Source organism: Limulus polyphemus, unplaced genomic scaffold (genome assembly GCF_000517525.1).
Source record: "Limulus polyphemus unplaced genomic scaffold, Limulus_polyphemus-2.1.2 Scaffold90, whole genome shotgun sequence".
Taxonomy (NCBI): Eukaryota; Metazoa; Arthropoda; class Merostomata; order Xiphosura; family Limulidae; genus Limulus; species Limulus polyphemus.
This window is the reverse complement of record NW_013665700.1, coordinates 748,468-766,389: the sequence shown is the minus strand read 5'-3', so window position 1 is coordinate 766,389 and position 17,922 is coordinate 748,468. Positions and strand designations below refer to the sequence as shown.

At 32.4% G+C, this 17,922-nt stretch overlaps 1 protein-coding gene across 2 annotated transcripts in view; it reads left to right on the top strand.

Moving 5' to 3' along the window:
- The first annotated feature begins 491 nt into the window (after positions 1-491).
- Positions 492-17,922, top strand: part of LOC106468653 (Down syndrome cell adhesion molecule-like protein 1) — an 83,874-nt gene continuing 66,443 nt past the window's right edge. For both annotated transcript variants that reach the window (XM_022397720.1, XM_022397718.1), the window contains exon 1: positions 492-773. In XM_022397720.1, coding sequence (XP_022253428.1) covers positions 716-773 — 58 coding nt within the window. In that variant the 5' untranslated portion in view covers positions 492-715. The remainder of the gene's footprint in view (positions 774-17,922) is intronic.

Genomic DNA, 17,922 nt, shown 5'->3' with positions numbered 1-17,922 from the left:
GATTCAGTCATCATCAACAAACTAGTTTACACACCACATTGATTATCACTGTTAAACTGATTCAGTCATCATCAACAAACTAGTTTACATATCACATTTTTTTAAATATTTTCTCAGTATTTCTAATATTTTAGTAGAGCTGTTTCTTAAAGGTCAAACAAAAAAGATTCCATTTTGAACCTCTTCAAATGTTTTATTCGTTGTTGTTGTTTTTTTTCACGGTGTTTCAGATGGGATTTTATTTTAAGTTTCATATTAACACTCGTGTGTTGTGACGTATAAATCTTTAATAGCAACCTGAAACTAAGAGCAAATGTATTTGTTTGTTTCACAAAAGAATGTTTATAGTGTCATGAACTGTCTTCATATTCTCTAGATGCACTCACGTGGTATTAAATCAACGAGTTCTGCCGCACGTAACAGTCACTGCTAGCAATATATGTTGAGCTTGAATTCAGTTGAAGTCTGTACTTGAGGGTTAGGCACCAGGCTCGTGCACCCTCGCTACGACGTTTAGATTGAGTGAGGCCATGGAATGAAACAGTCTCTCTCGTCTCCCTGCTTTCCATGTACTGAGATTCTGTTCCGTAGCAAAGCATTTGAGGGTTAACAACTTTCGACAATTTTAAACCCACTCAACCCCGAACTCAATGTATTTATGAGCATTTATGAAATCGTCTCCGAATTGGTAGTAATATTGGCGCAATTTTAAACAATGTTAATTACTTCGTTTTTATGGATAATAGCTTTTATTGGATTTTTGTCAACTAAAGGTAATTATGATTTTTTTTGGATAACGTAATTTGTGTTTAATGTTAGGTTATACTTCTATAATTTCGATATAAAGATTGCTTACAGCCAGTTGAGAATCATATGGTTGAAACAATTACTAGTTTTATGGTTATATTTCATCACACTTATTAGTCATTATACAGACAAGGTGTCTTCTCTATATGTAAAAGTATTCCATAAGGTTATCTTTAGAAATTATGATTAATATTTTTGTTAATTAGGTACTGTTGATACTTTTGATGCTTCTAATTTTCATTAGTTTGTTCTTAATGTTATTTTTTAATTTCTAAAAGATATTTTACTAATTTCGAATATAAATATTTAGTATTTCAATACTTTCATCAGATTTGTAACCAAATAATTTCATTGTACCTGTGTTCTATTCTATACCATGATATATCATAATTGTCTATGGGCAAAAAAATAATAATTAATTAACTCTCTGGTTCATTAGAATAGACATACCTGTTTTCGTATTTATGAAGATAAAGAGTAGTATTAAAACTCTTTGAGTTTGGCCTACTACAATTTTGTACGTATTTGGGTGTACATACACGGCTTCATTTTGAACACTAACAGGATTACTTGTAACAAAATCTGCTTGAAAGAATCGCCTGTAGATGAATTTTTTACCAAAGGTATTTGTAATGATAAGAAGTCTGTGGAAAATATTTATAATTTTCGTAATGACGAAAACTTAGAACACGGGATTCGTTGTTTTCCAAGAAATTTTGGCATGTAATTTTAGATTTATATTGTTGTTGTTGTTGTTGTTTCAGTCCATTCTTTTTATCATGATGCAGTCTAACTTACACAGATGAGCTACGTGTTATGATATTTACTTTGGCGGGAAATTTGAGTTCTTGAAAATATTTCTTAGCCTTTAAAGAAAGTAAACAAATTAAAGCGATCTATCCGGAAGGAGTGGGGGGTAAATCAGAGCTCGACAGTTATGATCTTTTATTGAGCTATAGTTCACTTCCTTAGCTTTATTTGTGGGTTTCATTAATTTCCTTTACTTCCTTTGCAGAAGCCGAATTACTTTATTAGAGTCACTAAAATGAGTTATTTCGTATAAGGGAAGCGTTACAGTAAAATATTAGATATGTGATTGTTCTTTTCTCAGATGAAAATTTATTGAGACGCAGCACGCTCACGTAGCGAGCACTGACATTTGTCAATCCTTAATGCCGTGGTACTATTATGATAATGTGCAAAACATTAAAAATAATCTTATATTTGGATAACGCTTGACGTTTCGACAATAATCTTATATTTGGATAACGCTTGACGTTTCGACAATTTTTTGCTATTTCAAACTAAATATCTTCTGTTTATAGCTTTTGTATATTTCTTAATCAGAAATGAAACATAAACTGGCAAAATTATCAATATATATTTCAATATATAAACCTATACGTCTATCTAAAAATTTTGTATCAATCCGATAAATCATATTTTATTAAAACTCAAGTATATGATATTGATTAATGTTGACTGTTATCTCTAATATTTCTCCCCTTTTATCTTTTCCTCCTTTTTTATCAGATTTTTCTTTATTTGCTCAGTTACGCTCCGCTTCACGCAATCATATCTTAACATTTTCTGTGTTCATCGCCGTATAATTGTTTTTCTTACATCTCTTGAAAACCTTTTTGATTTTACCCTTTTTGGCAATCCACTTCTCCGTTTTTTATCTTGCTTTGTTACAAACTTATTTTTTCTTATGTGATCTGAGCATTTTATTGTTAATACATAATTTACATTTTTGTTCCTTGTTATTTATTTTTACTTCATGATTTATATTTAGGGTCTTTGATACTCATCTTTTTCTCTCTTTCACTCTCTCTCTCTCTCATACATTCTTTTTTTACTTTCTTTAACTTCGTCGACTGCATAATAAATTCAAATCGTCAACTAATATTTAACTTTTTTATCTTTTTGCCATTAATTATATTTTTATTAACTTCAATATTATTTCTTTGGTTTTATATGTATTGAAACAGAACATATAAAATTATTAATTCTCTTAAGCTTTATCTATCTTTCTTCATTTCCTATGTTTGATAAATAAATTGTTCAGATATAGGTATATTGTTATTTTTTATTTATTTTGTGTTCCTAAAAACATATTGTTCCTTTTAATTTTTTTAGATATCCTTTACTCTTGTTATGGTCTAAGCATATGTTACAAGTTAGAACCTTATTTCAAACAAATGACCCACAGTAGACACATAAAATCTCTTTCAAAGACTTGAAGCCACCTAACGACCTAAACCTTAAACTTCAATAAAGAAGTCGTTCTCCACACGAAAATGAGGTACAGCAGGTAAATGTCATGTGATAGTTGAGAATGATTTACTGATTCTTCATTCTGCAAACTTTGCTGAAAGTCTTCACTTTTTGCTCCTTTTTATGAGCAATATTTCACTTACTTCCCTATCTTTATAGAGAACAGACTATATATCTATATCCATATATTTATATAACAGGAAGATACGGAGAAATAGACTCTAGAACTTTCGTATAAGTAGCAAATAGAATAGACAAGTTCAGATATCAGTACGTAACAACTAGAGCAAATATATATCGTTACTAAATATTTTACACAGATTAAACAAAAATAAAGGTACGTTATTTAACTAGTGAATCAAATAAATAAAACTCTTGTCACTTGTGAATAGAAAGACTAAATATAAATAAATGCTAGTTATCAATGAGTGAAACAGATAGATGTAGATGTTTACTATTAGTTATCAAATCATACAATGTTTTGTTGTTTAACCAGAAGATAAATATTGACCTGATTTATTTGATAATTAAAACAGATAGTAATTGAATGACAGCAATTTACCTAATATAGCATATTTCTTTATACTTAATATTATCTTCTTTATACTTAATATTATCATTTAGGTGATAACTACGTGTAACTAAGAAAAACGTATTTTAACACCCTTAGTGTCTGTTTGTCTGTGTGTCTGTGACCGCCATAGCTGCAAAAAGAAAGAACCTAGAAACCTGAAATTTTGCACACATACAAAGTGGATCCTGTAGATGTGCACCTGGGTATTATTTACTTATCCACGTACGTGCGCGCGTGCTCGAGCACATCTTTTTTTTAGGCAAGCTAGCGAAAACCCACATAGGAAAGAATATCTGACTGCCATAGCACCAGGACCGAAAACCTAGATACCTGTAATTTTGCACCCATACTAAATGAACAATAGGGGGTGTGCACCTGGGTATTATTACTTATCTACGTGCGTGAGTGCATGCGTGTGTGCATCTTTCTTATGCAACCACATAGAAAAGAAACGTGACTGCCATAGCTCCAAGAGGAAAGAATCTAGAAACCTTAAATGTTTGCACTCATATTAAGTGGACTCTGAGGGTGTGCACCTGGGTTTTACTTATCTTATCCATGTGCATGCGCGTCTTTTTAATGAGACGGCTAGCGAAAAACCACATAGAAAAGAAGTAGTTCCTTATATAACAACTTTTAATATATAGAAAAGCCAGTGCGTTTTGGTAACAATGCGTTCCAACAATAGCTTTTATGTCATGTTGTTTAGCAACAAAAGTATATAGGTTATACCTTCATGCTAAAATGAATGCAGAATACACACACTATCAACTTTGTAACCCGAGCGAAGCCTGGTACTTGCACTAGTTCTTAAATAAATAAAAACATATTTTTTTCGAATTTAAAATTAGTTAAAAGTTCTAAAATTTTTAAGACGAAATGTATTGCCTTATATCATAGAGTAAAACTCTTAAAATAAAATGGACATAATATTGTTTCAAGTTCATCAGAAATATAATAAAAACACTAAATTACAGAACAGAATTGAGGAAAATTGTCTTGTTTTTCTTCAGTTCTGTAATTATGGAGTTTCACTAAGTACCGACAGTTTCAAGTATCAATTATAAAAAAACACTAAAGTTCTGGTTTTAACTTTCGACAGTAATACAGAACTTATTTTGAATAGAATGTTTAACACTCTTTGAAAATTAGATAAATGTTTAGGGCTATTGAATTTTGAGCTTTGTATATGAGTGGAGGGGTGAACGGTGACGATAAATCAGTACTTTTGAAATAAGTTCCTATTGTAGGTAGCGATTAAAACTTAATCAGAACTTGAAATTATAATATCAAACACTTCAGTGTCTTTAAGATAAATGTTTTCTAATCCTTGTAAAAGGCATTTAATTATTTAGCCGAACAATTATTTATTTTCATAAATTAAAAATATATATTTGAAACTAAACAGATATGTTATCACTAGTACCCTGTGTCTTTTTATGTACAGTACCTTTCTGTGAACATTGTTAGAATATAATTTATATGCTTTTGTAGCTTTTTTTCCTAACATTTAATAAATATAACTTAATTTGACCAATATAAACACAAAGCTTATTATTGTTACTTTATAATGTTTTTTTTATTTGACAGCAGTAAGTCTACGGACTTAAAGTGCTAAAATCCGGGGTTTGATTCTCCCGCGGTGGACATAGCAGATAGCCCAATGCTGCTTTACTCTAGAGAAATGACAACAATAATGTTTTGTGTTTTTAACATTTGATCTTATATTATTTTAGAATGTTTTTTTTTTTACATTTGCCCTTATATTATTTTAGAATGGCTTTGGCAGTGTCATCTTTTATGGCTCTTTTCATATTATCTCAAATATATATCGATTATCTTTATTCAACATATCTTCATATATCAATCAAATGAGATTACCATATTTGACAATTATAATTTTACATTATATTAAAGAACAAAAATCATTTGGGAATCTAACCATTTTTTTTAAACAGCCTTGATTACGTGTGTAACAGTTGAGAAAATTCCAATGAACTCGAACTTTCGAGCTCATACAGTCGTTTGTTTGTTTGTTAGATAAAGGAGTTGCCGATCAACAAACGATCACGGTTAGAAGGGAAAAAATAGAACTACTTTTAAGTACTTAATGCATTTGGTCTGTAAAATTATTCAAGGGGGATGAAGTTTATTGCACTAGGAAAATGATAATAAACTAAAATAGTGAGAAAATAATAAATTTTCTAAGCTATGCTAAGATTCCAAATAGAAAAGGTTGAATGAAAAAAAAAATAGGTTTGAGGTGAAAGAAAATGAAGTTCAGTGAAACATAGTTCTGTGCTAGATTATACAATTTATATACTCAAGTTGTTAAGACTAGATTAGACAGGATGACAGATTAAAAATAATAGTTAGAGGATAAGTGCAACAAGATATATTCCATAAAGACAGATATGGATAAAAAAGAATAATTATTCAGAGAGACAGAGGTATATGTCAGAAGGAACGACATAAAGATTGAAAAGGGTAGAGTCTGATGCCTTGTGAGATTCGTTAATAGTTCTAAAAGACAACGCTGAACGTCATGTGAGACAAGTTAAAAGCTTCAGAAAGACAAGGTTAAATGAAATAGGATAAGGATGCAGAAAAGCAAAGACAGATGTCAGTTGGAACAGTGTAAAGGTTTAGAGAGGCAAATCTAGACATCAGCTTCAATTATATAATATTTAAAAAAAGCTAAAAAGCTAAATTAAATATTTATTGAGACGAAGTCTTAATAGTTACGAGTTCGGTGTGAAAAAAGGTTTAAGATCTAATTAAACAAGACAATGGTTTAGATGGTTTCATACCAGATAAGACAAAGGTTCGGAGAAAAGAGATTATACAGTTGAGACAAAAATTATGTTTATTTTAAAACTGTCTTCCGCCTGTTCAATCCGCTGTCGTATTAACTCTAATCAAGGTAAGGTCTGTTTGTGATTCTGTATGAGATTATGATATTCAACTATGAGATATTATTATCTACAGTCTGTTTGGTTAGCGATATAAAGTGTAATATTACAGTGGCAAGGCGTAGTGTGGAATAAGAATTAATATTATATTCCACGAGTTATGTTACAAATACATAACGTTGACTTATGGTGTATGGAATACCGTTGTGAATGACGAAATCTTAGTTCAAAGTACAACGAATAAAGCTGTATAAAAAGGAACGTATAATCACAGAGGGGAAACAGAAGGGTTTTTCAAATAAAATTGCTAATAATTCTAGCTTAACCCTTAATTTTCCCACACAGAGACCCATTAAAAATTGTCTTCTTTTCAATGTAAAAGACAGAAAAATATGTCAGAATAATTAATATGTTTTATTGTTGATACATTAAGAGACTTTGCAGTTTCAGAAGTTATCTTAGCATTCAATATTAAAATCTCAGTCCATTTTCAATTCAACTTTCTAAAAAACCAAATAATTGGTCATCTATGTTCAAACTGTGTAAACAAAACTTTAAAATTAAACAGGACGTTTTTCTGCCGTCTTTACAAAAATGTTTTCTTTATTACATCTTTATGTGACTTCTCGAAACTTTTATGCACGTTAGCGTCGCTGGTCAATATATTTGATTGCGGTTTGGCGTGTTTCACTAATTAGAACGTGGCAGAAGAATGTAGTATTTCAAGCTTATATGTATGCACGTCACTCGTAAGGGTGCAACGTTCGAAGAATGTCAAATGAATCCACCCTTTGGGGTGTTAAGTTCACGCTGGAAAGGTCCCCTTTGTTGAAGAAACTTGATGTGCACAAACACGCTTAGAATTTTACTTTTTACTTCGAATCATTAAAAATTATAGATTCCAAACTTAGGTTGGTCAATAAGTATCCAAGTACTTTTTTGTCCGTTTTAAAATTACCTTAAAACTAATTTTTCACACAAAGCTTTTTATGAATACGTGATGCTCCGAAATAGCAAAATACAGACAAAGTTGTTGTTTTTTTTGTGATTTGTAAAAAACTGTCCTGTTCATTTTACGATACATTTGTATATTATGTACTATGTATACTAAACGTGTAAAGAGAGAGTTGAATTATCTGTATTGTAAGAAGTAAAGATTTTTTTTCAAACCTAGCATCTGTCATCTCTTTAGATAATTTTTTATTCAAGTACAATTCCAGTATAGCCGCTCCTAATCTCGAACTACTGGCGAGGGAGGAAGTCAGTCAATAGCACCCGCAAAGTATAGCCGCTCCTAATATCGAATTATTGGGAAGGGAGGAAATCAGTCAATAGCACCCGCAAAGTATAGCCGTCCCTAATATCGAACTATTGGCAAGGGAGGAAGTCGGTCAATAGCCCCCGCAAAGTATAACCGCTCCTAATCTCGAATTATTGGCGAGGAGGAAATCAGTCAATAGCACCCGCAAAATATAGCCGCTCCTAATATCGAATTATTGGCAAGGGAAGAAATCAGTCAATAGCACCCGCAAAGTATAACCGCTCCTAATCTCGAACTATTGGCGAGGGAGGAAGTCAGTCAATAGCACCCGCAAAGTATAGCCGTTCCTAATCTCGAACTATTAGCGAGGGAGGAAGTCAATCAGTAGCACTCGTCCCCACAAAGGTTTTGTACTGGTCTTTAAATCGAATAACAGAACTGACTCTCACTTTTATAATACGCCAACAACTGAAAGTGCGGAGCGTGTTCAGCGGCGTTACGTCTCGAGTCTTAGATCCTTCTATCCTGAGCTAAAACACACTAATTAGGCCACGTTCGGCACACAAGTTTAAGCAGGAACTCATTAATCGCTAGAAATGTTAATGGATTTGAACAGCGTTTTTACAGTTTGTCCAAGTCCCAACTTTTTTATTTACTACTTGGAGACTCACTTTCATCGAGCCATTGTTTCGTCAAATTCACGGTTAAATGTACCTTATACACTTAACACTTACTTTTTTATTAGCCCTTATCAGAAACTCTAATCATTTCTTGATTAATATAATACATAAAAATAATTCAAGTTTAATTCAAACTACATGTTCATTATTCTTAATTACATACACATTTGTTTTATAATAGCATTAGTAATGATTAGGTCAACACTATGATCTACTTCATCAAGAAGACATTTTCAGATACTCAAACTTTGCTTAACACTGGATTATAATACAAGAAATCAGTGAAAAATTCCTTAATACCAATCTTGAGATCAGAACCCCAAATGAAAACTTGATTTAAAAAATTATGTAAGAAATGTTTTAACGTGTTATCATCGATCGAGGCTTACGTTCTGAAATTAATTTGATTAATTTCTGTTCTTACCAGTCAAACTTACATGTTAGAGAAGTAAAACTAAAAAGAAAAAGAACCGAATAGGAGAACTGTTGTAACTATACACGACTTCCAGAGCAATACTCTATGAAGGAGCACTTAACGAAAAAAAGAGTATAGGATTATAATCTAAGTTCGGTAACAGTGACAGTAAAGAGTATAGGATTATAATCTAAGTTTAGTAACAGTGACAGTAAAGAGTATAGGATTATAATCTAAGTTCGGTAACAGTGACAGTAAAGTGTATAGGATTATAATCTAAGTTCGGTAACAGTGACAGCAAAGAGTATAGAATTATAATCTAAGTTCGGTAACAGTGACAGTAAAGAATATGGGATTATAATCTAAGTTCGGTAACAGTGACAGTAAAGAGTATAGGATTATTATCTAAGTTCGGTAACAGTGACAGTAAATGGTATGGGATTATAATCTAAGTTCGATAACAGTGACAGTAAAGAGTATAGTATTATAATCTAAGTTCGATAACAGTGACAGTAAAGAGTATAGGATTATAATCTAAGTTCGGTAACAGTGACAGTACTAATGATCAAACCTTGTGGGAATCTCTACAGTATATTTCATATAGCCCAATAACACATTTGTGTAAAAGTAAGTATTAAATACTAGAACACTTTGTGCGTATAGATACATATAGGTGTACGGTTTGAGACTGTATAAGTTAAGAAGATAAACCCAACTTAGTTTTAACGTTCACGGTGAAATTAAAAAAATATATATCCAAAGTACAAAGCTGATGTGCTTATCTAAAAACATTGACCAAGCGCACGAAGTTTCTAGTCATTTGTTTGTGTGACATTCAATCTTTAAGGAAGTTTCATTGGATGGCTACAATCTGAACTTGTTTCCTCTATATATTCCGTTTAATGCTTCTAATAGTTCATACGTTCATTTATAACATAGAACGTTTAAACTATTGCTCTAATATGGCTCTGAAACAGACAGGAGATTTGGTTACATAACTTGCCTGTTATAGAACATCGAGAATGATTCTCTTGCCATCTGAGCCTGCTCTATTAAGGGATACTTATTAAGAGTAAACAAAACATGAAACCAAATCTTTCTTGCAAAATGATTATGTCAACTTTAGGTTTTCTAGATGACATGTTACGCTATCTAGAGTAGTAAAAAAATTACAAATATATCAATATAATCAATATAAGGAATCGTCTTCACAAATGTATTGTCTTTATAGCTATATTTCTTGTAAATATAAAAATATTTCGATATTTTGATAACCATCATATTTAGGCCGCACAGCTTGAAAAAGGAAATATTTTGTTGATATCTACATTTAAAAATATTATTCTTTGCATAAGTTTTACGTTTTTCCATCCATAACTATTTACACTGTGATTTCCAAGTTATTTATAAGTTTATTTGAGCTTCTTTATTTTCTACGCGTTTTCGGCATAAAGGATGTTAGGCTTCATCATCAGTGTCTTATGGTTGTCAAAAAAATAGTTTTATGGCAACGTCTGCAAGTTCTTGTAAATAGCTTGTTCTGAGTTATTAAGTTAAAAAAGTAAAATAATAATAATACCGTTCTTCTTAAAAGAAGAAATCCAATAACACAAGTAATTCTTGGTAGAACATTTCTCCATCAAGGATGAAACCATGAAAGATCTAAGTTTTGAGGATCTCATGATCATTCTTTCGAACACGTTTTCCAAGTTTGTTTTTTTTCTAGTTTCCAATATTCTTTACAATAATATTCATCTGACAGTAGAAGTTCAACATTGTTTGTCTGTTGTTGTTTTTCTTATTTTGAGATATGTACATTTGCTTTCCTACAAATGAAATAAGTTAGAATAATCTGTATGAGCTCGAGCCGGGTGTGGCCTTGTGGTTAGCATGCCAGGCCAAGAATAAAAGAGATCAGGGTTCGAGACTGGTATCGTTGCTGAACGCGCTAAGTCACTCCTGTTATGCAGTTCAAAATGCCCTTGCGGTGTTAGTTGCTTCTTATTGGCTGATCTCCCTCCAGTCAGTAACCCAAAATTAGGAATGACTATACCTGAATCTTAAGAGGTTGGGAAGGGGGGTCTTCGATTTGGCCTCTTAGCACGTGCGTATAAGGTACCGTTAATGTTTAAAATTCCACTGCCTTTGTATGACCTTGTGATAGAACTTTATTCTGTACACAAATAAGTGATTTTGTAAAATATTCTATATGGTATTGATTATTCACCGTAATACATAAAATCAAGATTTCATTACCCCAGATGACATCTAGTAAATAACAGAATTAAAGAATAGGCACTTCTTATTGCTTGCTAACACAAATTAGCGTCTCCTTAGATACCTGAAGTAGTGAACGTGCAAATGGTGTTTGTTACATTACTGTGTGAGAGAATGACACCGAACAAGAAAAGTTTAAAGAATACCCCGATTTTGCAACAACATTTGTGAAGAGCTGTGAATTATAAAGTTATCGATGCACCTGTTCTATTGGCAGTTGATCAAGAGCCTTTTTTTCAAGGAAGTATAACTTGTACAAAAAAAATACTCGCTAGAATGCAACGAGGTTCGAGATCGAAACAATCCTGGAGGATTGCATTATTTCTCTGTTTTATCATGTTCGAAATAGACTATCTCCTTCACGTGCTCAATATTCTAGTAATAGGATGTAAGAAAAGAAGGCAAAGAACGCAAAAATGTCAGACGCTATTCTTAAAATTTTAAGAACGTTTGTAAAAAACCTACAAATTGGCATAAAAGCTAAGACTATAGAACTATAAGAGGATGAAGTGAATGAAAAAAAAGATGAACAGGTGAACTTTGTAGGAAAAAATTGAGGATACAACAAAAAGGAATATGAACGAATGAGAAAAGAAAATGTGAGAATCATCGTAAGAAAAACTTTTGCAAGCAGATACTGAATTGATGAATCTACAATAACCTTTTTTGTTAGCGTAGAAACGCCTTCTTTCAACCGAAAAAGTATCTGCACTACAACTCTGTACGACAACAAGCAGTATTTTAATGAATGTGTTAAGACAAAGACGTGTCCTATTTAATACACTCTTGAATTTATATAATGTAGTGTGGAAAAGAGAACATGTTTGGCGAAAGGGTGGAGATAGGAAAATGTTGATAATTGATTGATCAATAGGACGAACCTTAACAGAGGAAAAAAAACATTAATAAATAGCTTCGCTGCATATACTATTCAAGCTCTAATAGCGACGGTGGAGTGGTAACAGTGAAAACAAGAGTTAGTGTAAAGAATGGAGATAGACTGGAAAATACAGAGCACGGTAAATTATGCTCATCTAGGGTTAATGTAAAGAATGGAGATAGACTGGAAAATACAGAGCACGGTAAATTATGCTCATCTAGGGTTAATGTAAAGAATGGAGATAGACTGGAAAATACAGAGCACGGTAAATTATGCTCATCTAGGGTTAATGTAAAGAATGGAGATAGACCGGAAAATACAGAGCACGGTCATTTATGTTCATCTAGGGTTAATGTAAAGAATAGAGATAGACCGGAAAATACAGAGCACGGTAAATCATGCTCATCTAGGGTTAATGTAAAGAATGGAGATGGACTGGAAAATACAGAGCACAGTAAATTATGTTCATATATGGTTAGTGTAAACAATGAATATTGACTGGAAAATACAGAGCACGGTAAATTATGGTCATCTATGGTTAGTGTAAACAATGGATATTGACTGGAAAATACAGAGCACGGTAAATTATGGTCATCTATGGTTAGTGTAAACAATGTATATTGACTGGAAAATACAGAGCACGGTAAATTATGGTCATCTATGGTTAGTGTAAACAATGGAGATATGCTGGAAAATACAGAGCACGGTAAATTATGCTCATCTAGAGTTAGTGTAAAGAGTGGAGATATGCTGGAAAATACAGAGCACGGTATATTATGCTCATCTAGGGTTAGTGTAAAGAGTGGAGATAGACTGGAAATTACAGAGCTCGGTAAATTATGCTCATCTAGAGTTAGTGTAAAGAGTGGAGATATGCTGGAAAATACAGAGCACGGTATATTATGCTCATCTAGGGTTAGTGTAAACAATGGATATTGACTGGAAAATACAGAGCTTGGTAAATTATGGTCATCTAGGGTTAGTGTAAAGAATGAAGATATACTGAAAAATACAGAGCATGGTAAATTATGGTCATCTATGGTTAGTGTAAACAATGGATATTGACTGGAAAATACAGAGCACGGTAAATTATGGTCATCTAGGGTTACTGTTAAATCAATAAAAGACACAGAATGAAAAATAAATTGTTTTGTAGAAATATCACGTACACGTTTGATCTGTAAAATTGGTAAAGATATTGTTTTACTCAAGTGTTATATTCCAATATGAATGAAGTTTCCGGTATGGTATTTAGTATTTTCAACCTGAACAGTACTTTATGCGAAACGTGGGTAATGGCCAGGTCAAAGATCCCCAGTTTCAAGCATAGCTGCCCATAGTTTTGAGCTACTGGACAAAGAGAGCAGCAGCAGCAGTCACCTACATGACTATACTTAAAATAATAGCGGGGTTGGTTGTAAATTCTATAACACGCCAATAGCTGAAAATACGGAATGTGTTCAGAAATGCATCGCGAGCTTGGACTTCGGATCTGACGGTCCGCATCCCGACACGCAGACCTTATGTTCATGTCCCAGTTGCTAGAAATATATTTATATATTCACATTTGTTTAATAAAGACGGATTACGGGAAAAATATACATATATGTAATCAATTTCTGGTTTTGTTACAATTTAAAGAACTTGGAAGAGGTAAAATTTACTTTGAGATATTAATTAACTATGCAAGATAAATGCAGCACACAGCCAAGAAACTTTGTGTTTTTATTGTTACGTAAAGGTTTGGTTAAGCGTTTGATGTTCCTAATTTTAAGTAAACATATGCCTTGAAAATTTATGATTTTCCTTCCTTCTCCAAAAAACTAATCTAAATAATACTGTAAACGATAATGATATTATAAACCCAACTAATCAAAAACAAAAATTCTGCTCCTATTTTTATTTTATTTTTTGCACGCAAACATTTTCTATCTTAGAGTAATGCCCACATTCATCGTGAATGTACACATCCAAATCATTGCTATCAGTTTTTATCTCGTTTTATATATATATATACAAAATTGGTAAACTTGATCAACTGTAAACGTTTTTAAGACTGCAGTATGTGCATGTGTGTGTGTGTGTGTGTGTTGTGCGGCATGGTTGAATGAAACCAGTTCGCATTCCCAAATTCTGTTACTTTATTTATTTTAGCTTTGCTTCTTCTTTGTTTTTATGCCTTGAATATACGAATTTCGAGTAAGTAGTTTAGGGAATTCACTACTGAATTTAAAATACCGTTATTTTTAATGAGGAAATAAATTTTATTTTCTAGTCTCAACCAATAGACAAAATAAATAATTTTTTCTCTGATTTTGTGTCCCTAGATGATTAAAAAGGTTCCTTGCATTGCACATAAATTATAGTTATATGATATTAAACCGTATGATTGAGCTGGTATATACAGTCTAAATATCTCCACATCTGTTCGTGAAATTAAATAATAAATATCTTATTTAACGTTTAAAACGTTTAATGACAAGAAAACAGATTTCAATATATGTCAGAATAGGAAACTCATAAACAGGTGTAGCGTAATAGAACATTCTGCATATTTAAGACAAAATTATGCAGCGCACTCCAGTGAGTTCATTATATATTATTTCCTTGATCAGAATCCCACGAACTTCTTAAGGGTAATATGTTAGACCTGATTGAAAGGTGAGACATAGTTACATTAATATTAACGAACAAATGCCAAGACATATGAGCTTTTCAACGGTATTTGTCATTTTTCTAATAACCACAATCTGCTGGCAACTTAAAATGATTTTCCAGTCGTAATAATATATATAAAGTAAATATTTAGAGATTGTCGGTTACATTAGTACTGTAGTAAAGATGACCCAAACATTATCTATAAAACATTACCTGTTTATTCGCTAATGGACTTGTTCTTTATATGATCACAATGTAGAAAAGTCTTTTAAGAAGAAGGGCGGCAAGCTTTATGCGCGTGGTGCAGTGCACGAAAAGCACTCTATTTTTTGTGCTTATCTAGCATCCATTATCCACGGAACCATAAGTGCATCACATGTATGTCTATATATATATCAAACATGAGGTTCTACTTTGCTACCAGAAGCGGGATAAGTCCTCTAGTCATTCAAAGCATTTTAGATGTAGGCATACAAGTCATGTAATAATACTTTTCGATATAATATTGTTCCAACACGCTGCTGTGGAGAAGAACAAGTTCAACTTCGTCGGTATACCAAATACTGTATAAGTTTAATTTAAATAACAATAACTTGTTATTTTAATTTTTTTTTTTTTACAGCGGGAAGGCAAGCCAGTTTACTAATTTGCCTGTCTTTCTCTCTGTCTACTTTTTCCATTAATTTAATTATATTAGTAACTCTTTTCGATTTTCTGTTACAGATTATTGTTTTACTATTTTTACTTGTCCTCGGGCGTCGTGAAGTCAAACTGACTCTGCTTTGTAATCAAAGTCTAAGACGTTGCTATTGTTTCGATCCCGTTTTTGTCTTTGTTAACCAATCGATTCAACTCCTCTGTCTTCCCACGAATCAATACCATAATCGTCTATAACTATCTGTTCATTTTTCTCTCTTCTTATTTCTTGCCTCTATATTTTCCTATCTGTGTCGATTTCTACATTTATTTATTGAACGAATTTTCTTTGAAGGTTACTAGAGAGAATAAATAAGACAAAGTAGAAAATCTTGTAGATGTATCAATTTGTGGGCCATCTAGATTCATTGAGATTTCAATAATAACTGCCTTCTGGACATTTATAGCACCATTCTATCATATCTTTTGTTGTTGTTATTTTTTTCCTTATTGATAAATATCTGAAATATCTTAAATGTCTTTTTCACGGGAGTATAAACAAAAATAAACCTTTCTTTATCATGACTGTCAAAAAGAGTTGAACCAGTCCGATTTGTCTTCTTGGAATGTTATATAGCAATTCTCGTGTTGTCAAAAGACCAAGGTTCTTTTATTACCTTTTTTAACACCTGGACACTAAATACCTTTAAAATGTTAGTGAAAAAATTAATTTATGGTATGCTTGTCAATCCCTAAACTTTGTTAATAAACTTACCAGTTAATTAAAAGAAGTGATTAGACATTTCACCTCATCGTCACAACAAACTGCTTTGCAGTTAACAGTTACTTTTTTTCGGAGGGAGGGGTGCTTTAGATTAAGAAAGGCAACATTACAAATATGACTGCCAAATTCTAAGAGTCTACATGAGGTCTTGAGTCATGGATTTAGTTTGATATGCATACACAGACTTTAAAAGATCATTCTTCAGTGGTTTGTTCGTTGTGGTCGGAACAACTGCCTGTGTGGAAGAGCATTTCAGGAAAGCTTTTGCTTTATTACCTCTAAATCTTTCTGGATTTCCTTATTTTATATACGTCACCGAAGTGTTGTAGAGCAACAGTTTCAGAATTTTTGGAGGAAAGGCAGCTAGTCAACAGCATTGAGCACCATCTTTTGGGCTATCCTTGTCTGACCGAATAGTGGGATTTGACCGTCACTTCTACAGTGCACCCCTGGTCCCAAAGTGTAGCGGGCGTTTTTGCACCAACGGACCGCAAACCATGAACCTTAGATTCACAGTCCGGGCACATTAACAACTGAGTCACACCCGGTCCGTAAAGCAACAGATATAAGAAAATTCAGAACGATAGTTTGTAGAAACAAAGGTTTAGTGTCTCCAGTAACAGAAGTTTTCCAGTTCTAGTAGCTTTTTTTGTTTTTGTACTATCGTTAAACATGTTAATGTGACATAAGTGGTATATTTTTCTCATTTTATCAAAGTTTTTAATCATTGGAGTGATTCAGCAATGTAAAAGTGATTGATAACATCCAAATATACACATATGAGTAGCTTGGCAGAATGTAGATAAGTAGCATCGCAGTTAAACTTAGAATTATAGATTATGTTTTTGACCTAAAATGGTTTGACCATTTATACAAGCAAACCAAACATCATTCTATGACTTATAATAGTTTCAAAGATTTTACAGATATTTAAGGAGGGGAGAGGGATTTCACATCACTCACCATTTAGATTTTACAGATACTTAAGGAGAGGAGAGGGATTTCACATCGCTTACCATTTAGCTTTTGCAGATACTTTAGGAGAGGAGAGGGATTTCACATCGCTTACTATTTAGATTTTACAGATACTTAAGGAGGGGAGAGGAATTTCACAACGCTTACCATTTAGATTTTACATATACTTAAGGAGAGGAGAGGGATTTCACATCGCTTACCAGATAGATGTCATTGATAACTCTGCAATAGCATTATTTGTATCCTTGTACTCAATCCGGTTATCACTGTATATTATCAAAAATGTTAAACTACTTATATACTCGTGAATATATCTAGAAAGCTCTTACTTCTACTCGGACGTACACAACTAAAATAGTTTAATCATGCTAGTAAAACACACACAGAGAAATGATACGATTCTCCAGTCTATGCTGGCTTTGTTACTTTTACGTAGTTTGGCTTCATCATTAATAAAACAGTGTTTTTCAAACCTTATATTTAAACATAAACTTTATTTATACAAATAAACTCCGACATTTATCTCCAGAATATAATTTTATTCCTCTATATTTCGCTATTACAGCTTCGTCAGGAGTAAATAATCACCTACAAGTTCTCAAATACGAATAAGATTCGAGAACTTGTAGGTGATTATTTACTCCTAACGAAGCTGTAATAGCGAAATATTGAGGAATAAAATTATATTCTGAAGATAAAGGTCGGAGATTATTTGCATTAATAAATATGTCTAGTAACATACTCCAGTTTGCGTTAAAAAAACTTAAGAATTAACTTTATTTACCC